The sequence below is a fragment of the Psittacula echo genome (genome assembly GCF_963264785.1).
Source record: "Psittacula echo genome assembly, chromosome: 9".
Taxonomy (NCBI): domain Eukaryota; kingdom Metazoa; phylum Chordata; class Aves; order Psittaciformes; family Psittacidae; genus Psittacula; species Psittacula echo.
In genome coordinates, this window is record NC_137745.1 from 13,996,652 (window position 1) to 14,024,603 (window position 27,952).

The following is a 27,952-nucleotide window of genomic DNA, read 5'->3' on the forward strand; positions in this document are numbered from 1 at the left end:
TTCGGGCGGAACCTCTTAAAACCACTTTTATTTTGTCTTTTTCTCTCTGCTCTGTTTTTTTGTTTTTGTGGGTTTTTTTTAATTAAGCCCCGGGTGCTGCGTTGGGGAATTAGGGGGGGTTGCGCTGGGATGGGATGGGATGGGATGGGATGGGATGGGATGGGATGGGATGGGATGGGATGGGATGGGATGGGATGGGATGGGATGGGATGGGATACGCGGAGGGGCTCGGCCGCGTACACGTGCGCGCGTTAGTCAGCACGCTCCGCCTCGCCGCACGCCATTGGGCAGAAAAGTTTGTCTCCGGCGGCGGATTGGCTGAGGGCGGCTCGGGGCAGCGGCGGTCGCCAATGAAAGGCGGCCTTCGGGCGGCGCGCCCAGGGCGAGCGGCGGACACGGTTCGGGATGGAGCTGAGCCCCGGGGTGCAGAAGGTGGGTCCGCGCCGCGGGCGGGGAGCGGACAGATCGGGGAGACCCCTGGGGTGCTGCTTCCCCTTCTCTCCTCCTCGCCGAGGCTGCGCGGTGCCGGGGGTGGCTGCGTGCTCGGGAAGGCGCGCCAGGGCTACCCGGTTTAACCTGCTCCGCTTCCTTCGCCCCCCGTATCGCTTCGCCTCCAGTCATCTCCTGTGCACTACCAGCGGCTGCGATGGGCGAGGAGGAGCGGGGAAAGCACGCCCGAGGCGAGGAGTGGGCAAAACCCATCTCCGGGTCTGCTCAGCCACACTGCGTCTGGGTTTGTTCCTATTGCTATACAAGAAACCAACTTCAACAAAGTTTTTGCTGGAAAAGCAACTGTCGTCTAGACTAACTTGTGTGAGGCTCTGACCACCGCTCTTCTGAGCCTGTGTCCTTGGAGGGAGTTGCTGGTCTCCCTTTAGACCCGCTGGAAAGCGTTTGTTCTTTATGCTCTGGCTGTCAGAGGCTTGCTTTCCCTGGGATTTCCTGGGTCTTGGCCACGATGTCTTTTGATGAGCAAAAGAACCAGAATAACTAAAAGGCCCTCTTGGCATGGCTGAATGGAAGGGATTTTAATTGCTAAATAAAAATCTATGTGGAATGGGTTGTCAGGGAGCAGCTGCTCCTGTGACCTTACTTGCTGTACCTTTGTCACTGCATAATTAGGAGATGAGCTAGACACCTAATGTCAGCACTTCTCAGTTTCAACATTGTTGTCATCCCATCTCTGATGCCAGATGGCCCTGACTGCGTAGTACCATGTGCCATGCCCTGAGACTGTTCTCTGTGGCTCTGCTGGGACCTTCCTGGTGCTGGATGGCACTATGTGCTGGGAGCTTATTGAGACATTTCTTGCCACTGCTGTCCTGGGACTTCCCTCCCGGACTGTCAGGATGGGAAGCTCAGCCTGTCTGCCGTTGAGGTGTAGCTCCCTCTATCCTATTGGGTTTGAGCTGTGCAACTGCTGGATCTGAAGAAAAACTATTTGACGAGTTCTGTGGAAAACGAGATGCTCCTTACAGGCTGTCCCGGGCAAATGTTGGTGTCTGGCAGCAGGGCTTGTGTCTGCATTGCAATCTGGGTGGCTGGGGCTGTGCAATGCACTATCATCTGCAGCATGATGCTCCTGCTCTGTGTCCTGCCTGAAATATCTGGTGCTGTGAGGTGGGATTGAGGGCTTCCTCCTTCCTTCCCTCCATCCTTCTTGTGCCCAGCTCTGCCCATCTCCCCTGTCCCTGCTTGGTGAGGACCAGCTGAGGAGATCTCCTCTGGTGTATCATCCCTAGAGACCGAGCAACGTGTCCTCTGCCAGAGGGTCCCTGTGACTGGTAACCTTTTAGGCATGTTCATAGGGTGCTGGTTGCACCCTATTTTTATGGGGGGGGGGGGGAGGACATCTTCGGATGCTCCCTGGGGAAGCTATCACCAGGCTCTGGGTGGAGATCGATCCTGTAAGAGTGAAAACTGACCCTTTCTCATGGGCAACTGCCACTGTGTGCTGGTCAGTCTAGTTTTGTCAGACAGACAGCAGCCCAATTCCTGCCTTGCCTAGAGTGCTGCTCATGGGGTTTGGAGGGTTGGAGTAGGGTAAAGCCCTGCCAGCAGCCCCAGGGTGGGGGTACCTTGTGAGGGAGCAGGGCTAGACATGGGCAGCAAGGAGGGCTGAACGAATCTGTGCTGTTGAGCTTAGCTATGCCCTAGTAAATCTGCCACTGCACTGGACCTGTCTGCCAGGAGCTTCTTGAACATTACCCACAGGGGATGGAGCTGTGAGGCTGCACAGCGGTACAAAAGGGGCTTACAGTTCACCACGAGAGACTTCTGAATGCAGAAACCACCAGAGCCTTTGTGAAACATGTGGCAGGATCCTTGGCTCCCCTTGGTGGAAGCGCAAAGAACAGGACGTTGTTATTAATTTCACTTAAATCTGTGCCGTAGAGACTGTCTGCAGTGGAAGGGTGTAGTTCTGCTGTGAGATCTACTCAGAGCACTGGTGTGGGGCAAGAGCACATGATGCCCTTTGTCCACATAATCCTTCTGATGAGCTGCCTGTCTCCTGTCACCTGAGTGAAACTGGGCATGTCAGTATTAAAAACAGAAAAGTCCCAGCTAGATTGCCTTTCAAAAAGGATATGAATGACATAATAAAGATAGAAAAATACAGACCCTGGATCACTGTCTAAATAATGCATGTCCAAAGACAAATGGGTGTCTTTGCAGTAGACGGCTGTTTAATTTCCTGAATCATGAGAAGGGCACTTTTTCTGGGCATGGGGTGGAATGCTGTCAGATTTTAATTTGGCTTGGCAGTGCTGTGCAACCAGTTTGAGCAAGTCGGGGAAAGCAAGTCTGGAACTCATTAGGGCCTGTTGCAAGGCCCTGAAAATTCGATTTTCAATCACTGTTGGGTTTAATTATTGTTGATGTCTTGCCTAGCGTATTATGGGATTCTTTCTGAGGAAATTAAAACAGCATGAGCGGGCCGGCATTCTGTTTGGCAAATGGGTTGTTTAGATTAAATTCTAAATGGAGAGTTAAAACGTGAAACAAAGATAAAGCGTGATGGCTGGCATTTTGTGTGTTACTGGAGCTGGTTCAGCTGGACCGTGCAGGCAGCAGGATTTGTGTACTGTTCTCACTAAACTCAGTCCATTTTTGTCAGGAGAGGAAAATAACCCACTAAGCTAAAACCACTGCTCAAAGCCAAGGTAAAGTTTACTCAGTTAATACAAATTTTGGTTCTTGAACTTTTTCTTTCTGCAGTTTTTTAGCAATGGGTTTTTGCAGACATCTGAAGCAGACTGTAGGACAGGAAAAAGGCATTGCGGCTGGTGTGATAAATTGGTCTCAGTGCGTGCAGGAGTCTGGGTGATGTGGGGGGAAGGCAGAAGCCTCCCTTCTCCATCAGCAAAGTATCTGGACACTTGCAGGCTCCTCTGCATATGTATCTGCAGACGTGAATGGGAACACTATTAAGAATTAGGAAGTTGCCCTTTTAGAGTCCAAAACTGTAGAGCTTTTTAAAATACCTGAATACACTGGAGACGCAACTTCATTTTTTTTCATAAACTATATCCCTTGATCAAGGTGTGCAGGGCACTTTGCCTGAATCTCTACCTGTGACTTCACCTTGGAATGGTGAGTGCTCAGGCAGATGGCTGGCATCACAGAGAAAGGTAGCCCTAAATAATGGGGGCTATGCCCAGAAGTCATCTTCTGCAGGACACATCTGAGAGACCTCTATTCTGTCCAAAACCACTTCTAGGCCATTCAGGCACACAGTGATAAAGATAACAAGTGCTGTAAACTGCAGTGAGTGCCCACAAAGCCGTGTTTCTTTTTTAGTTGTTTAAATGCGCTAGGATTTGTTTGTATAAATGTGCTAGTGCTTGCTTTTATAAGTGCTGTCAGTAATGGTACAAGCAGTTTCACCTCTGCTGTTGAAAGTTGGATCTCATAACTAGTAATTAGACCACCAAATGTTATTCATCCCTTGTAGACTTCTTTCATGTTCATGTTTTCTGGTTATAGCCTCCACTAGCAGAAGCTCGGGTTCATTATGAAAAGGTGTTGCCTTCCCTGTAAATGCTTCTCTTGATGGACAAAGGGTTTGGTCCCTGTGCTGGATTTTACCTGGCTGATGGCTGTGGAGATGGCTGTATCACCTGGTGTGCCCTCTGATTGCTGTGGGACTGAAACCCTGCCCAAGAACAGTGCCCTTGTGTTGGAACCCAAGGGAGGAAGTGCCGCTGCAGCTGTCATGGGGAAACAGATGTTGATCTTAATGAAGAAACCCGCTTAGCACTGAACAAGTATTTATAGATATGAAATCATAAAGCAGCACATGGGTTAAAGAGCTTATTTGGGACTTGGACTCAGAGCTAAGTTCAGCCCCATAAAATACAATTTACAAGTTACAAAATCCCTCTTGACCTGTAGGGGAGCTCTGTCTGGAGTATTTGTTTAGGTTGAGAACTTTTTATTGTTTTCAAAGGAAATATTGTATTTCAGCCATTCAGGAAAAGAGGTATCAAGATGTCCTAGCTTGATGCCCCATTTAAAGATGGGGCTCAGAGAAAGGGAAAGATTTCGGGGCAGCTATTTGCAGTTTTTGGCAGAAGAAGAGTTTCCTGATGCTGGTTACCAGCCTGATTCCTCACACTTTTACCGTCTCACCTACTCTAAACCCTTTGACTCCATCTCTTCAGTTACTAAAAGTCTCCGAGCTGCTCCAAAGCTGTTATTTCCTTCTGCAGTGGGTACTCCCTTCTGGGTGTGCTGGCTTTGAACTCCCCTTCAGTGTCCCTGCTCATGAGTTAAAGCATTAAAAGCAGTTGATACAACTGAAACAAAGGGCAGTTTTGACTTAATTACTGGCAGATAAGGCATTGTAAATTGTTAGTGCTTAGCTCACTGGGTGCAATATCTCAAACCTGTTCAGGAATGGCTCCCCTGAATCAGAGCCCTTTAGAATCAATCAGAGGGGCAAGGGAAAGGAAAGCTGTCTCTTCCTCAGCAGAAGGGACTGAGTGATCTGAGTGAATTCAAATAGGCACTAGTGGACAGGAGCATGTGCCGGCTGACTCACTTAAGTCAAATGGTGCAAATAAAAGCACTAGGGAAATGGAAGGGATGGGTGAGTAGTAGGAAATAAGGAAGATGGAAGATGTTTTTCTGCTAGTACTTAATGGTAGATGCTGTTAGATGTAGCTTTCAGACAAGCAAAAATACATGCTTCTAGGAAAGTAGTTTCTGCTTGTGCCTGCAATGTTAAAGCTGCATTAAAGAGAAACACTGAAGTATTAAAGCAGCTGGGTGACTGTTTTATACAAACTGCTGTACAAATATCATTATTAATTTCTAGCACAGTTGTATGTATCTGTTGGAAGCTTTAAATGTTGGAGGTTTATTGCCTTACCTACTAAGAAAACAGGCTAAGTTCTGTTATTTTACATAGTCCTTGGAAAATCATTCTAGATAGTGCTTCAATGGGAAGCAACCTGCCATAGGATGAAAAATCTGTTTATCAGAGGAACATAGGGAAGCAAATTTGCCCAGAAGCATTGTGGCCGGTAGCCTATCCCTTAGCAGTAGTTGAGGTGGCACAGCCCTTCAGCATCTGCAGTAGGGTTCAGGACATCAACAGCCACAAAATTAACTTGAATGTATTGAATTGCTTTTTCTGAAGACCTGGAAATGTGTCTCTCAGAACCACCTCACTTTATTTTATTCACTCTCTATAAGAAGGCAACTTCTGTCAAAATTACAAAGCTTCAGGGGATGGAAAAAGTATCCCCTGTGTTCCCATCACACGTGCTGCCAAGTCTGCTTGGACTACTAAAGAGCATCTGCAAATGCCAGCTACAGCAGGGAGTCTGCAGAAGGACAGCTAGCTGGCTTCTGTCAGTCATGTGTCTTAATCCAGAGCATCAGGATATAGTAACTGATCAGTATTTCTCCTAGCTTAAAGTACCTGCCCTGGGTCTGGACATTTGGGGTGGGAACACAGACCTGTACCCCAGAGGCTGAGTAACTTCTCAGTAGCTGTCAGAGCTGCTAATTCACTATACCTTGCCTGTTAAATGCTTCATGCCCAAGCTATCTTTTTTGTCATTCTTATACAGCTGGATGGGCCTTTTGAGATTTTTGGAATGGTTTATGATAGTGACCAGACCCTATAGAAATGCTGGAGCTGATACAGTGAGGCTGCAGTGCAGGAAGATGGGGTGGAGGAGAGGGATTGGTGGTCCAGGCATGCTTCTGCCCTTTGCTCTGCTGTGAAATGCCTTTGTGCCCTTGGCATGTCTTTAGCTCTCTTGTGTCTTAATCGCTGCTGTGAAATGTGAATAGCAGAGGTGAGAAGGTATTTAGGAGGACTAAATCAATCATGTTATACGGAAACTTGATAGAAGCAGCTCCTGAAGTGCAATGTGTGAGTGTACCCAGAGACCCCCATTCCTGATGGAAGTTCAGCATCTTCTCCGTGTGCTGGAGGTGGGAAGGACAAAGTGAAGGTAACTGGGGATTACAATGAGAGACTTACCTGAGCACTCTGGAATCCAGCACAGCTGCTGTTTAATTAAATTTGGGTGAGTTCTTCCCATTCCATACACCTACTTGCAGCTTAACTTGGTTTTATAATTAAGACCAAGCGTCTAAAACACTATCTTGCCTATGGAAGAATCTATTCATCTTACTTTCCAGTTTGCCCTTCTCTTATCATTAATTCACACATTGTTAGTGGAGAAAGGAATGCTGCCAACTATGCGCTCTTGGAAGAGCGAGTTATTTGCAGAGGCTCTGGTTCTGTTGTATCTCTCATCCTGTAGGTTGAGATCTGGCAGCTCCATTGGAATAGTTTCCTCAGATACTGGTGCCTTTTCCTGGTCTTTATGTTGCTAAAATAAAAGGCAGCAAACTTCTCACTCTGCAAAGTTTAATATCAGTATTCTGGATGAGACCAACTCATTCACTGGTGACTTACATCCTGTGGGGAGAATTTGAGATGAAAGACAGTCTTTTGTAAGTGATTTTTTTTTCTGTGAATGCAATAATTTGGATAACTACTTGCTCAGGATCTGGCAGGGAAATGAATTGCTTTCAGGTCATGATTACAATAGATGTTTTCTGTCTATGAAAATGAGAAAAAAAAAAACAATCCTTCACTGTTTTCACTCTTCACAGTCAAAATTATAGTAGCAAGTGTGTGTATTAAGAGGAGTTGTTTGCCCTTACACAAATCTATTCCACTTGCAGCTGCTGTCAAGGAGTCCCTTCTAAAATCCACAAAAGTTTGTCTAGCAGAGCCCAGAGTCTCCCCCTCGAGGCAAGCCCTCCTGCCTGCCCTTCTGCTGGTCCGAAGTATGTTTTGGATAGTTTTCTTCTGTGCTAGTACTGGGAGTTGACTCCTGAGCACACCTGAACCTCACTGGGCATCAAGTATTGTCAAGGAGGATGTTTGGTCATCAGCAGGAGTGGAGAACTAATGTAATACCCAAGATGTAAAACTGTTGGACAAGTTGATGTGTTCCAGGAGCAGCAGTTCTGCTGTTGTGGCTCTTCTGCTCTCTTGTATCAGTGTCCTTAGTGCTGACACTGACAAAGTGGAAAGAAAAATCCACTTCCTGGGCATCATCTCCAGAGCTGATGATTTTGTACTTTAGTTTGTCCAATTTTGGACCATTGTTTAGGTTATACCTAACTGAGGATTGACTCTTGACGTGTTCGTCCCTTGCACCTTGTGAATGCAGAGCTCAGCCGTCAGCATTGCTGAGATGCAGGTTTATGGATACCCTAAGGAGTGCTAGTGATAACTGCCCTTGCATTGAATGTATATGCAAATGCTAGCCAAATGATTAAAGGGCCTCATTTAAGCAAGCACCTGTGAGTTCAGATTTGTTGGACTAATGTGAACCTTTTGCCAGCATAGGATCCGCTGAAAGGAAAACAGTCTTGGTGACTTGATCAGGTAACTGAGAAGCTTAATGCTAATGCATCTGGTTTTCTGCTTGAATTAGGAAATTAAAATAGGACTGAGACTATTTCATATGGGTTTCTTGTTAGTTCAGTCTGAATATTACTTAGATGCTCCTTTACTGTGTATAGCTATTAGAAACATACCTTATTTAAGATTCCCAGTAGTGTAAAGAACAAAAACTATGGTAGTTCCAGTTAGTAGAAGATTTGCAGGGAGCAGCATAAGACGTGTTCATTGCTAGCACAAATGTCCTGCTGTGCCTTAAGTTTAGGGCAACCTCTTATGCCCCAGGCTTGGTCTCGGTGATGGCTCTGTTCCTGTTGCTGATGCCCTGTGGCTTTGCAGAGACAAGTCTTTCAAATGAGGTACTCTGAAGAAAGCTTTGGACGCAGCTCCAGGTCAGCCCAGGGTCTCTATGGGGCTTCATAGGATGACCAGCCCTGGGCTGTCTGGGAGCAGATGAGCTTCACAGCTCTCTATGGTGGGGAGGTTCATGCCACTGTGTCCCTGGCCATGCCAGAGAAGCTTTTTCTGGCCAGTAGCTGGTGTTACACGTGAGGAGAGTGTTGGAACTCCCCAGCTTTGATCAAACAGACTGCTGGCCTCTCTCTCTTCCTAGAAGAGAGGCAATTGTATATATGCTCAGATGTACGTAAGATAGTTGGGTGCAATGCATGGTTGTGTCTAAGAAGACAATTATAGCAAATTTGCCCTGATGGACCCACAACAGGAAGGAAAATGCAACCAAAGAGGCTTTTTGTATGCACAGAGTCTGGTTTTATTCCTGCTTTTAACTAAAACACAGACCTTTGGATGTGTTGAATCAGCTAAGCCCAATAGCAAAATATTTTCTGCTGCAGCCCAGGTAAAAAGCTTCTTAGCTTTAACTGGTGGTGGTGTAGTTTTCCAGAGCTTGCAGTGTTCCTATTGCTGTGATACCTCTTCTGTTAGATAGAAACACGTGCACCCTCCAGTTATTGAAAATCCTTAAGGAAGTTCGAGTTAGCTCCCTATTATTATGTAAGCTTAGCTCTATTATAGTCAAGTAATGATGACAAATTAATTGGTATCTATCCAGATCCCTAAACTCAAAATTGTGCTGAGCAAACTGGTCCCACCCATGTGAATCTTGTATGACTTTTTCTTTGTTCAAGGGACTTTCTCAAAGTTAGAGTTATTAATCTCCAAAACGTGTTGCAGCTGGAGGAACCCACCCAAAGTGTTCATGTGCCCCTTTTGCTTCACTTAAGCTGTCTTCTGCCCTGGCTGTGATTTACTGAGGCAGGTTATCTAACACCAAGACTGCATGACAGCCTTCCAAAGGCTACACAGAAAGGTTTACATGGGTGCTGAGGAGTGCTTGGGAGAGGTGAAGTGAGGACCTCTGCTCTGAAGGGCTGTTGTGAAGTTGTAGTAACTTTTTGGAAACCAGCTTTTCCTCTCCCCTCCCTAAAAAGGAGGAGAAAACATACTTGAGGTAGTGACGTGACTCCATCGCTGTTTCTAGTCTCCAAATAAGGTGCTGTGCAATAAGTGCTTTTGGGATCCAGAAGCCTCTGCAGAGGCAGGAGGGCCCTTCTCTACCAGCCCTTCTGGAGTGGTGGCTGCATGGCTGGTCCCCAAAGCCCTTACAGAGGATGGAGAGCAGCGGGTGACACATGCTGCAGTGCCAGGGAGCAATAAGGCTCTTGTAGGGTTACCCTTCAGCCCACTCATGGATCTGCTCCAGTGGTACTTGTGCTTTCTGCTGGCACTGAGCATGACAAGTTGGAGCAAGCGGAGTCTTCCTCACGTCCCATCACTGTGTGTGAAATGAACTCTTGTAGGAGGGTGTATGTTCTTTGAGTCTTCAACAGCCCTTGGTTAAAAACCACATTGACCAAACTTGCCCCAGCTCTGAACTCTATTTCAGGTTTGGTCTGAGAATGCAACTGCAAATTAAAGTGTCAGGTGGGTTTGTGACTCTTATGACAGGTCTGCAGGTCCATCCACAGCAGCATGATGGACAGTGCTGCTGGCCAAAGGGCTGCTTTCTTCTGTCTGAGGCTGCCCTGCGCTTTGCTGTGGTATGTGGTGTATGTGCTGCTAATGGCAAAACCATCCTGTGAGAAGATACCTTGGCTTTTCAGGGCGTTTGTGTTCTTAGGGAGTATGGTCCAAGCATCCCTGATCTGATAAGCATCTCCTACTTCAGTTATCATCCTTTTGTTACAGTGACTGATTTAGCAGCTGGACCTAGCTCCACTTTCCTCTTTCCACCTTGTTTGTCACTTAACCAAGACACTGGTTTGTTCTGTGTTCTCATGACATTGTAGCATGCTTCTGCTGGAGATCAAAATGAACTTACCAAGTCTGTCTTGATGTTGTGCCTGGTGCATAGCTGAAGGAAGATGATGTAAGGAGCAGACAAATAACAAAAGAAAAGTAAGCATCACCAACAAGCAAGTGCCAGACTCATGACTTTGTTTCCCTTGTGCAGTTGCAGTATCAAATTCTTTAGCAAAGGTGGGTGCCTCTGACTGGTGGGGCCAGGCTGCAGGCAGTGAAACAGCCCCAGTGGCACATGCTCACTGTATGTGCCTGTGATAGCTGGTGTGTCTGAGCACAGGCAGGTCTGAGTTAAGCTTATTTGTGGTCTAGAAGCTTGGTCTCCTTGTCTGTAGGATTAACCTGGTTGTTTCTAGAGGAGCCTTTGCTGGGAAACACCTAAGCTTAGACTGAAGTCTCCTGTTGGATATATTGAATCTCTGGCACTGAACTGGTTGTGAGTGTGAGAAGAAGCTTCCACTTGTTGGAAGGATTTTCAAGTCATGTGGATGTGAACCCCAGCATTTTCTCCGTGTGTCATTGAGGATGGTCGTTTCATACCAGACCCTATTGTCAAACTAGCTTCAGTACATCCTTTGGCCAGGGGTCATTAGCCAAGGTGTGCTGGGCTGGTCAGAGCGTGATGATACACAAAAAGAGCCTTCTGGAGTCTCAGCTGAGCTGCAAATGGAGCAGGCTGGTGGAGCTGGGATTCTGACCTGCTCATAACTTCTAACCAGGGGTCCATCCTGCCAGACCTGCTTTGGAAGCTCAGTGCTCCTTTCCAAATGAGTCCTCAAACTGCAAACCAAGGTGGACCCATGTTTGGATGTTTTCCTTGTCTCTTGTCATAATAGGCTCTATTTTCCAACCACTGAGTGAACTTACCAGTGTCTAGGATGGCCCTGCCTTTGGCCAGTGTAATAGTGAACCATGCTATTACTGTGTATTCCTGAGATTGTTCAGAGATGTTTTTGTGGGTAGAATGGCCTCAATTTCCTATCATTTCACTACCGAAGAATTTCCTCTGCACTGGTTTGCTTACTCGCTTTTAATAGCAAGAATGCTATAAGACACAAAGCCAAATCAGAACTCTCAAAATGCGTTGTATATCTAGTCATGGTGAGCAGAATTTGCTTTTCTTCCAAGTGGTTTGTTGACACAGGCCTGTTTTTACAGGCATTACAAATGTCTTCAAATTCTTAAACTCCAATATCGCCTTGTTTAACACTGCTGTTCCCAAATGGGCTTGGGCATAGGTGGAGTCTAAGATAGTCAAGGGAGCATTTGTTTCCCATTATCTTACTGGGTTTGGGTTTTTTTTTTTGCAGTGTCTTCTGTCTGTTTCTTAAAGAAATCTCCTTTTATGCATATTCAAGGAGCCGGAGTGGAGCTGTGAGGAGAAGCTCCATATCTGGGCAGGAAGTCCTGCTGACCAGGCAGCCCGAAAAACAGGCAGCGGCGCCTGTTGTGTTTGGCCCCTGCACAGAGATGGAAATGAATGGCTCAAACCTCCCTCCACTTCTGAGGGAGGATAATGCTGTCCTCCAAATAGAGATGTGGCTGTGATTTGGGCAGCCATGAGGAGATGCTGCCCAGAGGGCCCTGAGCTTGTGGGGCAAGGCAGAGCAGCAGCCAGTGGTTACGTGCCCTTTCCCCATCTGGAGGGGCTGTGCCACCCTTTGGCTGGGAATCACTTGTTGGACTTGTCTATGGGTCTGTTGTTGTTCAGCCCACAGTGATGCGGGGCACCACCCGTCTGATCACAGCTCTGCCAGCTGGCAGGCTTTGGGATGCTCACTCTGCCCTTGGCAATGGACGGTCATGACCAAGCCATTGCATGGCAGTGTTTGGAGTTGGGTAGATGTCTAAAACAGATCCAACAGCTTGGAGGCAGAGATCCTCCAGCTAATTGGGGTGATGGGTAGTGCCAGCCTGCTCTGGAAAGCTGGCATGAGGGTGTTCTGGGAGCACTGATTCAGTAGATAGTTCCATGGGTTAGACTGAGTAAACATCAGTTACCCTCAATTACACTTGGACCTAGGACATGAACCAGAAGTCATGGTTGGACAAGTAGAATGAACTACTGAGACAGGGGCTTGTTAACACTGAAGGAACAGTGTGAAACACTGGGTATACAGATCAATGTGGAGGTCACAGGCTGGTAGTCACCCCAAATGGCTGTGAGCTCCTGCGCAGGCACTTAATTAGACTGTGAAGTATCAGGCTGGTTATGGGGGTTTCATGTACTGATGCTCGCTACTGATAAGGCTTTTCTCTTTGCTTTTCCTCTTGTATGTAATGAAGCTTTTCCAAATGAGCTTATTTAATCCAGATGTTTGTATCTTAAATAAACAGCCATTCACAGTCACTTGCCTATGCTCAGCTTCTAACTCATTAAGATCAGAGTCTGTTAAAAATCCCCATCAGTTAGTGGGCACTGAGCACATGATTCCAGAACTGGCAAGATTGTGTGGTCTGTGGGGATCTTAAACATCTCTCTTCTGGAGAGCTGGCACGTAGCTGAAGAATCAAATGGCCTGTTTCTCTGGGGCAGGGTGGGGAGTGTGTGTGCATGTTAAGGCTGTTTTTAAGATGTGTTTTTACGAATTCCCAGAGTGAGAGGTCTTTTCACTGGCTTCAAAACATCTAGAAAAACTGCAGGTGAGAAGAGGTGAAAACTACAGGTGAAATCGGAGGCACAAATGAAATAGCAGTCCCGGGGGCTAAGTGAGCTGAAATGGGCCGTTTCATATCCTTTGGGCTGTGCTTCTCAAGGGCAAGCAGCCTTGTGTGGAGGCTTGATAGTTCTGTGCAAAAACGACTATGTAAAGGCTTGTTTTCCTTAAAACTGGCAAACCAGCACCCAGCTCTTTCCAGAACCATCTGTTCATAAAAGCTTTGTCCTTATTAGCAACACTGGGTTTTCCAAGTAAATTGAATGCCTTTCCTAACCAAGTGCCATAAAATTTTTTCTTTATTTTTTTTCTCTTGAAAACTGGAGTATGAGTTTGAACGTCAGAGGAGACCTTGGGGTGCTCCAGATCATTGCAGGAGCTTTGAGGAGCCCAGGAGCTGGTGCTGGAAGTGGGATGAGTGGGTCTGGGTGGGAGCAGGAGGAAGGAGCAGCTGCCAGTGTCATCAACAGCTTTGCATCCCGGAGCTGTGAAGCCCAGTGCTGCTGGGCAGAGCTTAGGGCTGGTCACCAGCTACACCACTGCCTGCAGTGCCTAGCCACCCGTGCAGGATCCCTGCAGAGCCTCCTCAAAGGGGGATTTAGCCACCCACAGCACTGCAGAGTGAAGGAGCTGAGCACATTCCCCCAGTGCATACTGTAAGAATACCCTCTGTTCTTTTTACTGCTATTGATCCCTCCCTCGGAATATGGGGTTTGGCAAAGACTGCCTCTACCCATCCCCATCTAAAGCTGTGGAAGCCTCTGCCCTTGCTGGGGAGGGAGGCAGTGTGCATGGACAAGGGCTGTGGGTTGCTGAGTGGGGAGAGGAGCTGGAGCTGGGTGAGGAAGATGAGGAGCTGGTGCTGGAGGAGGCTTACATAGTCTTTCATTACAAGATCATATGCTGTCATAACACAGAAGCGCATATGGACTAGATTAATACTGCATAGGCAGGCAACAGCCTCTCCAGCATTAGAAACTTCTGCAGCCTTAACTGTTCTGATGGGCCTCTGTAGAAAGACCGAGGAGGTCCAAGCTGCGGTAAAGCAAGCTCAGCATCAGGTTATGGCAGTGCACTTCATGTCCCACTGGAGGAAATTTCACTTGCACAGAATCATTTGCAAAATATAAGGTAAATAAAAATAGCATTTTAATGAGACCTGAGGCCTCTGTGCATGAGATTAAGGTGGCTATCTGCGGTGTGTGCATGTTCACTGTGTTTGATGCATTGTCCCCCCTACACTGCTCCGGATGTGCCATTTTCTCTTTTAAGGTGAAAATCTTCATCCCAAGCATCTCTAAATAACTTGAGCAGGTCTGCATGGACAGCGCTCAAGTGGCCTCTGGGAGGTTTGAGGTTTCACAGGACATAAGGCATGGCTGAAGAAATCATTTGAAGGACAAAACACAGAATTAGTATTCTAGTCTCAGATAATCTTTGAAGATAAAGCATTTCCAACTCCAGTGTCCTGTTCTTTTCCAGATGTCGGTGAGCCAGCCGCAGTCAGGAAGAGGTGTGCCTTGTTTACGCTGCAGAGGGATGTGCACAGGCTTTGAGCCACATTCTTGGAGGTAATGTCCTGGTCCTGATGGCCTCTGTCCTGACATTGTCCCTTTGGTCCCGTTGATGTTCAGACTCCAGTGACTGCATGCAAAGAACTGCAGAGCACCTGAGGTGTGTTGGGAGGTGTAGGAGACACAGTCTCTGGCTAGGACAGCTGCTAAGTTGGGGAGATGCTCATGCTCCCTGCTCTCCATCCCCTTTCCCTCACTGGTCCTGCTTAAACTGAGTTGGGGCTCTCATGCCTGGGGTTTGGGGTTCTTTTCCACATCTGTTACCATTGCCCCCTCCCTGGGAGCTGACTATCTCTGCTAGATTGGTCACAGGTCTTGGCAGCAAGCCAGGCTGGCCAGCAGAGAGTGGCCTTACAGACTTAGCTATAAATCATAAAGGTGTGATAATTAAAATGATAGACAAGTTATCAATTCCTTTTAGCAGTCACTTTTGTAATGGTATATAAAGCTTTGTGAAAGGTAGTGCTGGTGCTTAGCTGTTGGAGACTGGTGAGGGTGGGAGATACAGTGATGCTTGAAAGGGCTTTCAAAATTCACAGGGAGTAGCAGCTTCCTGTGGTGGGCTAGAGGCAGCATTATATCAGCACTGCTGCAGCTGCTTTTGCTTGGGGATGGGGTTTGTGGCTTTCTGCTCTGCCACTGCCAATCCCTCTGTTAAGAAAAGCTGGACATGAGCTGAAAACGTGTACTTGCAGCCCAGGATATGATTGGCTTTCTGGGCTGCATCACCGGCAGTGTGACCTTTGTACCTGGAGTACTGTGTCCAGCTCTGGGGCCCCCAACACAAGGAGGACATGGACCTCTTGGAGCCCACATGCCACAGGTCTTATGCCATAACCCTGCTCTGTGTTTAACCTTCAGAAGAGGCTGAGCCATCGTGTGATCGTGTGCTTCTTATGGCCCAGCTCTCATCAAAAGCTTGATCTTGCTTGTCACCCACAGAAAGATCTGCAAGTCGTGCAAGTGCAGCCAGGAGGATCACAGCCTGAGCTCGGATCTGGAGGACGATCGGAAGATTGGGCGCTTGCTCTCAGACTCCAAGTATGCCACGCTCACTGCCCGGGTGAAAGGAGGTGATGGCATTCGCATCTACAAAAGGAACCGCATGATCATCACCAACCCCATCGTCTCTCGGAAAGACCCCACCTTTGACACCATCACGTATGAGTGGGCTCCACCAGGGCTCACCCAGAAGCTGGTAAGATAATTCATGGTGCGTTTGGTGGGTAGTTGTTGTTTAATGGAGGTCATAACCCAGCTCTGGAATAAAGTTATCGGGGGAAAAACAGTAAAACATACAACTTGCCTCAGAGAGCTAAAATCACGTAACATTTTGTATTTTGGAAAACCATGTAAATAACTGCGGTAGGTGGGAGAGGGGAATGGGTTGCTTTTTGGGTTTTATAGCTTTGCTTACATTTCTAGGAGAAGTCTTAATGGGTTTTACAACTAGAATGCTCACTGCTTTTATAAAGCTCATGTCCAGTAAAAACATTGCTAAGGAGAGATCCCATCTCTTCTGTCCTGCCGGTTGTACAATACCTGCACAGCCCAAGCAGGCGTGTGCCTGCTCCAGAGCCATGGGCTGGATGTGGGAGCAATTCTGCCAGGCCACCTCGGGGTGTCAGGGCTGGGGTTTGGTGCTTTCCCTGGGCACCAAGGAGGCAGAAAGCTGTGCAAGCTGTGGGATGTGCACAAGGACAAGAAGTTTACTCCAGAGGTGGAGGTAGCTGGGACACTTCCACTTACCTGGAGGCCTTTTCAGCAAACACTTCAAGAGATCATGCTTCAGTCTGCCTCAGAAGCAGAGAAAATAAATCAGTGTGGAAAAAAGTAATGCTGCATCTACATCCAGGGCTGTGTTTGTAAATTATTCTGTTATAGAAATGGGCTTTAATGATGATAGCAAAATAATGATTGTCTTTAAAATAGAAGATAATTATTTTTTCTTTGCTTGATGAGGTAGTTATTAAAATCTTGGACTTAAAATAGACCTGGCATCTCAAGCTTATTAGCCAGGAGTGCAACTACTGCTGACTTGTGCTGCTGTAAATCACAGAATGGCCCTAAACCCCCCACAGAATGCAGCCTTGTTTCCTGTTGAATGCTGTATCACCCCAGGCCTGGACAACTGTCTGTAGGAACACTGAAAGAGCTGAAACAGCATGCCGACAGGACTTGACTCATGGCTTAACTGCTTTGTAATGCTGTTCTCTTTAATTTCAGCTTGGATTTGCTGGGCAAGCAGAGGAGTCGGAGGGGAGGTTGAACTTGTGGTGGTGGGCAGTTAGGTGGTTGTTCCTTGGGGTTCTCTGTGTCCTGCTCCCAGAAGAGCATCACTTTAGTAGGAAACATCCTCCTGCAGCAGCCCAGGCTGACTGAGCAGAGCACTGGGCATGGAGCCTCTGTGCCTAGGGATTCTCCAACAGCAGCCTGTCCGTATTCCCAGCAGACTCATGGAGCTTCCTTCCCTGTGGAGCAGGAACATGGAAACTCATGGTGCCAAGGTGTGATAGCTTGAAGGAAAGTGAAGCTGAGCTCTGTGGCTGAGAGCATCCTGCACACAGCTCCTGCCAGCGTGGGCATGAACTCTGCCCATTGCTGCTTCCTGAGGAACCTCTCCCAGATCCAGCACTGAGCTGGGATCTTTTTCCTTACAGATAAACATAGTCTGGTCCAAATAAAAGAAAACATTTGGTTCAGGTTTTGTAAAGAGAACTCAGGATAAGAAAGGGAGATGGGGAGTGTGGCCCTGTGCCGAGGATGGGATCTGAAAACAAGCACCCCAGCCCCAGCTTCCATCCAGGCAAGTAATATTGCTGTGTGGGAAGGAATGGAAGTGTGTTTTGGTGTATGGCAGTGTTAGCCAGCAGAGCACTTCCTGAGGGAAAGCATTTAACTGACTTTTAACTGTATTGTGGTACTAAAACCATTATATATTACACTGTCATTAGTGGACAGCTTTTGCTCTTCAGATTAAATAGTTTAAAGCTGCTGGAAATTGCAACCAGATTTTTTTAAAGAATTGAAACAAATGTGAAATTGCAGCTTCAGACCCAAGAGGCAGACTTGTTTCTTCTTAACTCAGTTGCCCTCACCCCCTTGGAAAGGCTGACTGCGGGTGGCATGAAGACTGTATTGAGAATGCAGTTGGGACCTGTGATGCTAATTGGAGCAGACCACTGGGCTTCAATGAGAGACTGAGACCCCCATGCAGCTGACTGCCTGGCTGTTTAATTGTAGTGCTGCTGCTCTCAGCCTCCTTCCCTTCGGTAGGAGCTTGCCTAGCAGGAATGTTTGTTTAACCAGTGTTTGCCTTCCGCAAGTCCCGGGAGGAATCAAGGAGCTCATGAAGGATAGGGAGAACAATGATGGCACTCTTCCCATCCAGCCTGATCGTTAAGCCTGCTGCCCGGCCTGGGATTTATCAGAAAACCGGGTTTCACAGCTCTGAGCTGGCTGCAGAGCTGTGCTGCCGGCTCCTTGGGGCAGGGTCACTTCCTTGCTGTGAAGGATGCCCAAACTCTGCAGTTCCTGGACCACTTTCTTCTTCTGTGAGCCTGAACATCAACCATAACCCCTTGTGGGTGCATGTTTGGGGTGATCCCTGTGCAATGGGGGCACTGGGGAGCCTGGCAGCACCCCCACCCACTGGGACAAACTCCCCCCCCCCCTCCTGCCATGAATGCTGTTAAAGGGGCAGCTTAGAAGGTACGTGCTTCATGAAAGCTTTTGAACTCTTCATATTGCCTGAATGGGCTAGGAGATATCTTAGTGCAAGTAAACAACATCCAGGAGCTTTGTAGATAGCCTTGATGAGTTTTGGTCTGAAGATCAATTTGACAAGCTTTCAGGAGCAATGCGGGATGTCAGCTATTCTCCGGATAGCTTGAAAGGGATTTGGGCCAAAAAGCTTTTAGTGCATAACTGACTCGCTCCAGTGGCTTCCCTCTGAAGGCACGCTGGAAACTTGGGGTTGTTTTTAATAGCGTTGTCTTGAAGTGGATGGTCCAATAATAGGAGGAAGTTCAGAGTGTGTTTTCATTAAGCCATGCCTGGAGAAGCTATGAAGTAGATATTCAAGGTCCTTGAGGAAAGTGAAAAGAACAGATCATAAAATATCTGATGTGCAGTAGTTAATTTTGAGGAAGAATGTTTTGGATTTTCACTGTTATCTGCACTAAGGGAACAGAGTAAAGCATTTCACCGTGGTAATACGTGGTAGCAGCAGAAGAAACAACTTTTCCTCATCCTGCTTTCGCTGAGGTATTCTGTGGATGTTTTATGACATCGGCAATTATAACCTTAAGCATTCTGTTGATCAGTGAGTGAAATCCCACCATGTTTCTGGGCAGATATTGGACTTTGCTACTGAGCGCTCCAGATGTATTTTTAAGAAAGGCTTAAGACTTCGCTTTTCTCTCTTGCTTTCGGCACAGATGTTTTGTACTGGCAATTGGCAGTCTGGTGCTAGAGTGGAACAAGGTGCTTCACATGCATGTGCTGGCATGGTGCTTTCTCATAGCGCTGGTAGAAGTGTTCATTAGTCTTGGCACGTTTGTAGTGGATTAAGAATTTCTTTCATTAAGATCCTACTGTGCTACTACTCTGCTAGTGCTGTTGCTGCAGCTGCACCAAGCCAGTGCAGACTGTGCAGCATTTGCTGTCCTGAAGTTGTGTTGTACAGCATTGAGGCTTTGGTTGTTTTTCTTTCTAGTTGTTGGATAATACCAGCAATACCCTCATTTTTTAGGGCAGTGCTTGTGTGAGGCCTGGGAGGAGCTGTCGGGAATTGTTTTCTCTTGCTTCTGTAGTTCCTATTAGGATTTCTCACTTCTGTGAAAGCCATCTGTGCACCAGATAACTTCTACAGCATCCCGTAGCTCTCTAACCAGCTATTCCCAAGCAGCACCTTCTCTCATGTGCTTCTTCTTCCCCTGGAAAAACTCCTGGATATCAATCCTGCCATTGCACAGGGGCATGATATACTGAGTGTTGATGTGTAACATATTGTGCAGCGATGTTAACGTGCACGCTAAGAAATAGGGAAGAAGCCCTGCCTCTATTAAATAATTCATCTATTGCTGCTGTGAATCTTCAGGCAGAAATCTTGCCCTGCACTGTTTCTATGCGGCTGAAAGTAGCTGAGGTGGAAGCTGACTTTGAAGTTCTTGCAGATGTGATGAGCTGTTTGGTGCTGTGCAGATGTTTCTGTATTTAAAAGACCCAGCTGACCTGGTCCATGCGCAGTAAACAGTTAATCGCTTCTCTGCGTTTTGTAAAATTCAGATTTCAAATGCTGACCAAGTCAGAAACAAATCTAATGCAGATGGATGCTGGTCTTTAAAGCGAAATGGCAGAGTGCCAACTGGCTGCCCCGTAGCTCTTCACACTACAATAGGAAAAATGCCTTGAGTGGGAACCTCCCTTCCCCTCAGTACCAGGCCAGCAGAAGTTAACTGTACAGACCCCGCTGTCCTGCAAGTGCTAATTCAGCATGGGACAGACCTCTTGCAAGATTACGGTTTAATCCGCTTGTAAGACAGTGGCTAGTAGCCAGTTGAGTAGGAGGCTTTATTTTTGATAGCTTCTTGGCATTTACTTTTGATGTTGCAGGGCATCAATGACCAAACACCTTCGCTTTCCTGCAGAATCAATAGCTGTGCAGCACTGGCGGCTCTCAGTGTTACATACAGTCTCAGCTGCTGACTGCTTTTTTCCTGAATTAGGATTCTGGTTTTAATTGATAAAAGGGAAGCTTTTACTGTAAACTGTGCTGCATGCAACCCATGAGGGCTATGGGGTGTCTTGATGCAGGCTCTGACCTGCTCCTTGGAGCTGTCCCTGTCCTGGCACAAGGCAGTAGGAAGCTGCCTGGTCTTGATGTTTATAGATTTCTGGTCTTTTCAGCAGCTCAGGATAGTGGCATGTGAGGAACGGTGTGTTGGGATCTGGGTGTAAAACTAGTGAAGCAAGTCTTCAGTGCTTTCCTGGGGAGTTCTGGGGGGTTTGTTTGGCTTAAAAACCAGCACACCACCAAAAACTCCCAAAACAACCAAAAAATGAAGAAAAACTCCAAACAAATCCAAACCCCACCTAACCTGTTTTCTGAGGATGAAATGATTAACAGTAGCCTGGCTACTACTTGCATCTGAGTAAGTTTAGCCCTTCATTCCTGAAATGTTAGAAAAACACAAAGGGAGGAAGGAAGGGCCATGTTTTCTGCCACTGCTCCATAATGTCAGCAGAGCATCTGTTTGCAAAGCACTATGGATGTGATGAGTGCTTGCGCTTCCCTGCTAAAGGAGACTTGGTAACTAATGGTGTTCTCCCTATCCCAGGCCATGCAGTACATGGAGCTGATCCCGAAGGAGATGCAGCCGGTGGCAGGAACAGAGGGGGCCTACTACCGCCGGCGGCAGCTGATGAGACAGCTCCCGCTGTACGACCACGACCCGTCCCAGTGCCGCGGCCTCGCCGAGGGCGAGCTGAAGCTGATGGAAGACTTTGTGAAGAAGTACAAAGCTGAGGCGCTGGGCGTTGGGGAGGTGGCTCTGCCAGGCCAGGGTGGCGCGGGGAAGGAGGAGGGGAAGCAGCAGGACAAGAGCATTGCAGCCAGCAAACCCCCTGAATCCACCAATGGGACCCTGGAGAACGTGCCTGCAGGAGGGCAGTATGTGAGTGCTGCGGTCCATGACGGTGGGATGGGCTGGATAGGGTGTCCCAGCTCTGCTTGGCGCTTGGGGAGCATTCAGGAAACAGCTTTGGTCTCAACTAGAGGGGTGGAAAGATTGCCTCAGCCCGGGATGTCTGTTCCTTGTTCACAATACTGCTCCTGTGGGATTCTGCAGGGCTGCAACTGAAGCAGTGCTGCAATGCTCAGTTGCATCATGGCATGCTTCTGTAGAGCACAATGAAAGACCCTAGTGGGACCTGTGTACTCCTGCCAGTCCTGCCTGTCTGTCTAACAGGGGTGAAGAGAGGTGGTTATAATCTCCTCTTCATCACCCTCCCTCCACAGCAAAAGCTGTGCTGAACCACCAGGGTAAGTAAACCTTCTGCTAGATGCACAAGCAGTGGTTTTGACTTTGGATTCTTGGCAGCTCTGAAAGATTGGGCATGACACGGCCCTGGGTGCTTGTGAGTCAATAAGGTACTCAAGGCATCTCACTGCGAGTCAGTGAGTGTTTCCAGCTAGGAATCCAGACCGGAGCAAGTGGAAAGACTGCAAGTGACAGGAGGAGGTGGTTCACTCTAATTAATGCAGAGCTGTGAACATGGAGATAGTGCTTCCAGGGCTGTAATCGCTTGGGGGAACTTTGAACAGATGCCCCTGAGCATAAAAATACATTTCCACAGGGAAATGATTGAGATTCCCTAACACCCTTTCAGATTTATATTCTCCCAGTGCTGTCTGGAGTGGCCATTGTGGTTGCTGAACAAATGCTTATCATAAAATATGGTGAGTGAAAATATATCAAACTGTCCCTTGTGAGGGTGACTTGCAGCAGAGGTTTTAAAGCTGTAAAAGAAAAATGGTGTCTAAAGGTTTATAAGGCAAGATTTTTCTTGCCATTGCTGCACTGAGATTGTAACATGTTCATTTTCATTCCATATTGGGTAATGCATCCCCTCTGCTATGGCCTTTTCTACTCATATGCATCTGACTTTCAGAGTCCAGTGATACAGTAAAGGCTTTTCACCATTGCAACAAAATACTGAATCAGGCAAAGAATTTTAATCAAAAAATAGCCGAGAAAGGAAGGTTTCTATTAAACATTTATTAATAAAGGTTAACTTAGCAATGCGGGTTTACTTAGATTGCAGATTTGTCCTTCCAAAATTACATAGCTGTGATATTGTTCTCCTTAGTTTTAAAGCATCATTTTTCTCAAGGCGCTGGCTGAAAAATCAAACCACTTCAAAAGCAGTTGTAGAAGATCCACTTTGACCAATGCACTGTGCTGCTCAGTTTACAGCAGCCCCATGGAGTGCTGCGGTTTCTTGCTGTACTAAGACAGGCCTCCTGTTTCCCCCTCTAAGAAAACAGTGTCCATTTTGATTTGATCTCCTGTGCGGGAATTAATGCTGCTGACCTGACAGGAATGAACTGTGTCCCAAGATCTGAAATGTGCTGAACTTCCAGAAGGTCTGCCGGCTTTCATGAAACTGCGGTGGGAAAGTTCTGCCACAGAAAGTTCTGCCATATCTATCTCATGATAGATAGCACTTTGCAATGTGTGTGAGGCTGAAAGTAGATGTGAGCGAAATGAGCTATATGAAGGCTGAGAATAGACGTGAAGGGACTGAGAAATGAAGTGCATAAAGCCAGTGATACTGGAGGCTTTAATGTTCTCACTGTATTCAGGGTTGAAATGTACATCAGCACACTCCAAAACAAAAACAACATTACCTTTGCTCTAGAAGTGAATGAACCCAGAAAGCACCAAAGCTGCACCAGGAAATAAGCTGGAATTTCCTTGGGTGTTTGTGTGGTCCCTGTGCTAAGGTTGTTAAACCTCTTATTGCACACTCAGGCCAGCTGTGTTGAAATTGGTGTGCAAAGGAAAACATACAGGGCCAATGTAAATCACCATGAGAGAGGCATCTGAGCTCAAGCAGCTTTTTGAACTCATCTCGGCTGCAGAGAAGGGGCCCCATCACTGCAATAAGTCTGTCCTAGGAGCTGAGTGTTCTCCAATGAGCATAAAATCATCTTTAACCCCCTCAGAACTGGAAAGTCTTCTGGTATTTTAAGCAACTGTGTTGGAATCAAAAAAATCTGAAGCAGTTGATCAGAATCAGCCATTGTCCCCAAAAGCCTGAGGCTACCAATGTAGGGAGTGCTCTGGGGAAGCCTTGTGGCATCTGGGGCACTGGTTCTGTGGGAGCTGTGATTGCAAAGTAGTGGAGAGGGTGAGTTTGGAAAAGCTTAGGAGAAAGGGACACTTTCTTGGCCGACACCTCTGGTTACTCTGCTGATAAAGCCTTCACTCCTCTCCTCAGATGATGGAGATGTAAAATAAGTACCAAGCTGTAATGCCATCTCAAATTTGAAGAGCCACTTTATTTAGTGTAAGTGGCAGGGTGGTGGAAGTTATATGATGCTTAGGAAAAGCCCTGTGGATAACTGCCATAGAAAGAAACGGCAAAATAAGTTGTTTTTCTAATGGTCCATGTTGGCAAGAAACTTGAGCTCAGAGTTGGAAAGCTGCTCATGTTTGTTCTCGCTGTTAGATCTTGCAAGATAAGCAGGGCTGGGATGGATGGCTCTGGTGGTTTCTCCGCACTGTCACCCTCGGAGGCAGCTGCAGGGTTGGGTTCTGCTGCCCTGACTCACCCAAATCTGGTGCCTTGGGGAGGTATCAGGGGGGTAAGGAAAAATACGGCCTCAGTCACATACAGTGGGTGCAGAATCCATTGGTGCCCATCTGCCCCCACTGCCAGTGAGGCTGGTGTACCCGTAGTGCTCCACATTGAGCATGACAGCTTCATGTACTTGTTTTCTTGTTCATACAGACCAGAAATAGCACGGCTTCTGCGGCACTGAGCTTACTCCTTCATTGGTGTGGGTCTTGGGAGTACTTAGAAATGCGTCTGAAGCCCTTTGCAGTAGAAGGAGTGGTGTAAGCAGACGTATCCCCTTTCAGACTTGCAGAAAAGCCAAGCCAGGAAACATTTTGTCTCTCTTCTATTGCTGCCTTCACTAGTCATACTGGATTTCCTGGTAAAATAGGAGATGCCCGTCAGCGTGGTGGAACCGCTGCAAGGGCTGCGGGGCAGCTAATGAAAATCCAGACTGAACCAAGGAGGAGGCAATAGCGAGGCGTGCTACAAATAATAGTAACAAAACAGAGAAAAGCCACTTGGTGGGTGCAGATAGGCCTGTAGCCTTCTGCTGTGTAAAGGGCAAAATGAGTTTAAGAAAACTCCCCAGATGCAAAGAATGGTCTCTGGCAGTCAGGCCGTGAACTAGCAAAGGGTGGATGTGGTGGGAAACTTGCCTTTGGTTTGACAGAGAAGCCCCACTGCCTCTGTGCCCCAGAGAGGCTGCTTCTGCTGCTGCTTTACTGGGGTTGTATCAGGGAGGCTCAAAGGGGGGTGAGTTTCTCAGTCTGTTGTGGCATCAGGGTGGTGTTCCTCAGGTTGTGGACCACAGCTGCCCTGCGCAATGTCCCCCTCTACTCTTCCTGCCCCATTCCTGATGTTCTCCTTCAGCTCAGGAAGTGTTATTTACCTTCTGGTGTGGAATTTTGGTTTTGTGTCTCTTCTACCCACCTTTTAGAAGCTTGTTGGCTTAAATCAGAGTATTTGTGGGCAAATCCATCATCTGAATGCAAGGAAACTCCCAACCCTGTGCTGCCTGGAGCATGCTGGAGGGAGGACAAGGCCATGCAAACAGTCTGGTTGGGCACAGCAGCTGAAGCCACAACACATGTGACACATAAGCTGCTTCACGCTGCATCTTGGTTTTATAAAACCTCCAGCAGACTGCTAGTAGAAGTCTGGCCTTGCAGCCAAGGGCTCTGCTGGAAGAGACTCCAGCCGCTACTTAAGAGTGTTTTGTTTAGGGAGTGACAAAGCACAGACTCCAAGTTGTTATCCTGACCTGGACTATCCAGACTTAAATGGGAATTTAAATAACAGCTCATCAGTTGTCAGCCTCCGAGAGGAGAGCTCTAAAGCTTGCTCTAAGCTAATCGCAGGATCACTCTGCAGGCACAGATAAAGAGTAAGCCCAGTTGGCCTTGTGTGCAATGTGCATAAATGTTAATTAATCTTCAGATTAGCCAAGTCTAATAATTGGGCTGTTATAAATTGAAAGCACTGTGCTGAAAGTGACATCTGTCTTATGCATAGATGTATATATTAAAACATAGTGAGAAAAGAACCAAGTCTCTAATCTCTATGCAAAATAACATCTTTGCCGTGCTGCAGTTCGGCACTAGAGGATGTTCTAACTCTGGGAACCTTGGCATTTTGGTGATTTTGGTTTTATCTTGGGAGGAGGGTCCTAAAAGCCAGACACTTAGCTGATGGTGGGCAGTGCTATTCCTACCTGCCTGGATGTGGCTGTGGACAAAAGTAAACAGTATTCCAGGGGAAGACTAGCCAATATATATTTATAATGACTTCTAACCATTTTACATCTTGATACTCTGTCCATGCATAGCACTGATCCAAATGTTTGCACAGGATGTGAAGTGTGATAGGCTGAGAGGTATCTGTTCTGTTGGCTCTGGGTGCCCTGTGATGTTTTGTGTTGTCTGAGTCCTACAACACAATTGAGATGTTTTCCCAGCACTTTTCTTGAGCTGCAACCATTGCTTTCTGTTCAGTTTAGCGTTTCCTTGCTCTTCCACCTCGCTGCACTGTTTCTACAGCCTCATTTCAGGTTGGTGATGCAGCTGTGAAGCTGGGCTTTGGTGCCGTCAAGATTCCCTTCACAGAACAAGAGCTCAAATGAAATCAACCAAAGTCGCACACCTTAGCAGTCCTGGAATTAAATGTTTTATTTCCACTGTCCTCCTTGGTGCTATGGGATGTTGAACAGTGGCGCCGCAGCTCCTCCAGGCTATGTAGAAGCAGGAAGCATTGAGGATGCACTTAGAGAGTGTGCTTAGAGATGTGCTTTGCTAACTGTGCTCTTAACCAGCTACGTGGTCCATGCTCACTCCACTGTCTCTGTTGCAGCACTGCGAGACCTGCAAGCAGGCAGTGCCTGAGGACTGCCCGGTGGTGTACGCCGACAGGGCAGGCTACTCACGGCAGTGGCACCCGGCGTGCTTCGTGTGCTGCCGGTGCTCCGAGCCCCTCGTCGACCTCATCTACTTCTGGAAGAGCGGGGCTGCCTGGTGCGGGCGCCACTACTGCGAGAGCCTCCGGCCGCGCTGCGCTGGCTGCGATGAGGTAGGGTCTGGCTGCTCCCTGACCCTGTTGGGGTCTTGGTGTGGGTTAATTCAGGGCTTCATAACTTGCCTGCCTACCTGTGCCTCCTGAGATGCCCTCTGGGAGCGGCATCCTTCTGGTGCTGGTCACCAGGCTGCAGCTCTGGGGAGCTGAAGGTATCTAAAGAAAATGGGGCAAAACAGCATGATATTAATGATAGTTTCAGCTGGTGATGCTGTATCTGTCTCAGAGCAACAACCCAGCTCTAGTTGTATTTAACACCTGATGGGTTTATAGTGCTTAATTGCAGCCCATGACTCGTTGCTCAGGAGGTCCTATGTCTTTTAATTACCCCTTCCCAAATCCTGGCCTCCATGGCTGACTATTTGTTGGGATGCATGGGGTGGGCTCTCTCTGTTCCTGCCCTGCTCCAGCTTGGTGAGACAGTGGAAATAAGCAGTTGTCTGTCTGTCCTGTAGATCATCTTCTCGGAAGACTACCAGCAGGCAGAAGGCATGGCCTGGCACAAGAAGCACTTTGCTTGCCTGGAGTGCGAGACGCTGCTGAGTGGCAAACCCTTCACTCTGGACAACACCAGCCTCCTGTGCACGACCTGCAGCAAAAGCAAACACCTCTGAGCAGGGAGCAGCCTGGGGCAAAGTGGGGTCCCTGAGGTCCCAGAACTGGGGTTATTTGACAAGTACATGAGAAGGGGAAGGTTAAAATACAATTAAGAGCCTGGCTATTCACTTGCAAGCAACTAAGTGCCCCTTTGCATCCAATACAGCTTGCAGGAGATTATTTCCTTTGGGAGGAAGCAAAAGAAACTCATGCCTGTGAATGAGAGGTACATGGTGTATCTGGCTAGGAGTGACTGAAAGGAGGATCTGTGTTGTGCTGTTCTTTTTATAAAGTCTTTCCAAGCTTCTTATAACTATAATCTTGCAATAGGCTTTTGGAAATAACACATGTCAAGAGGGACTTTTGGCATACTAAACCTATGGCCGTGGTCAAAACCAAGGGCTATTCATATTTTTGGAAATCCATACTGGAAGTTTAACAGGCTGCTGACAGCTGTACTAAAGCCATGGGTTTGAAGAATTTGATTAACCCGGGTGATTACTTTCTGAAAGCAAATGATATAAAATTGCAGCAACATGTAGCTGTAGCTTTCTCCTCCTTAGTGTACAATAACGCATAAATAACAAGTTGGCACACAGGGAGACTGGTTTAACCCTGGAGAGATGGGAAGGGTGCAGCTTTGCCCCAGAACACTGACTGCTCATTGCTTGCGAGCTTTAGTCCTGAAATGGGAATGCAAAACCAGGCTCCCTAGCCTCTTGCCTGCCCCCAGCTGCCTGCTACTGCAGGCAAGTGTGTTTCCACAGAGCAGCATTGTGTTCTACTGCAGTGCTGAACATTGTTAAGCATTTAAAGTGCAGGCCTTTATTTTGGCTGGGTTTGACCAGGAATTTTATAGAAAGCAGCTTTTCAGCCTAAGCTGTCTGGGGGTTGCGCCCGAAATGCTGCAGTGCCAGGATTTTCCTGTAATGTCAGTGGACCCCCTCCAA

At 47.4% G+C, this 27,952-nt stretch overlaps 1 protein-coding gene across 1 annotated transcript; it reads left to right on the forward strand.

Annotated features, from left to right (window-relative positions):
• Nucleotides 1–405: 405 nt before the first annotated feature.
• On the forward strand, nt 406–27,019 carry LMCD1 (LIM and cysteine rich domains 1; the record flags this gene model as incomplete). Its single annotated transcript, XM_080625345.1, has 6 exons — nt 406–432; nt 14,401–14,489; nt 15,435–15,690; nt 20,834–21,169; nt 26,187–26,402; nt 26,861–27,019. 6 exons carry the CDS (start codon nt 406–408, stop codon nt 27,017–27,019), a joined length of 1,083 nt encoding a protein of 360 aa, XP_080481471.1.
• Nucleotides 27,020–27,952: the final 933 nt, after the last annotated feature.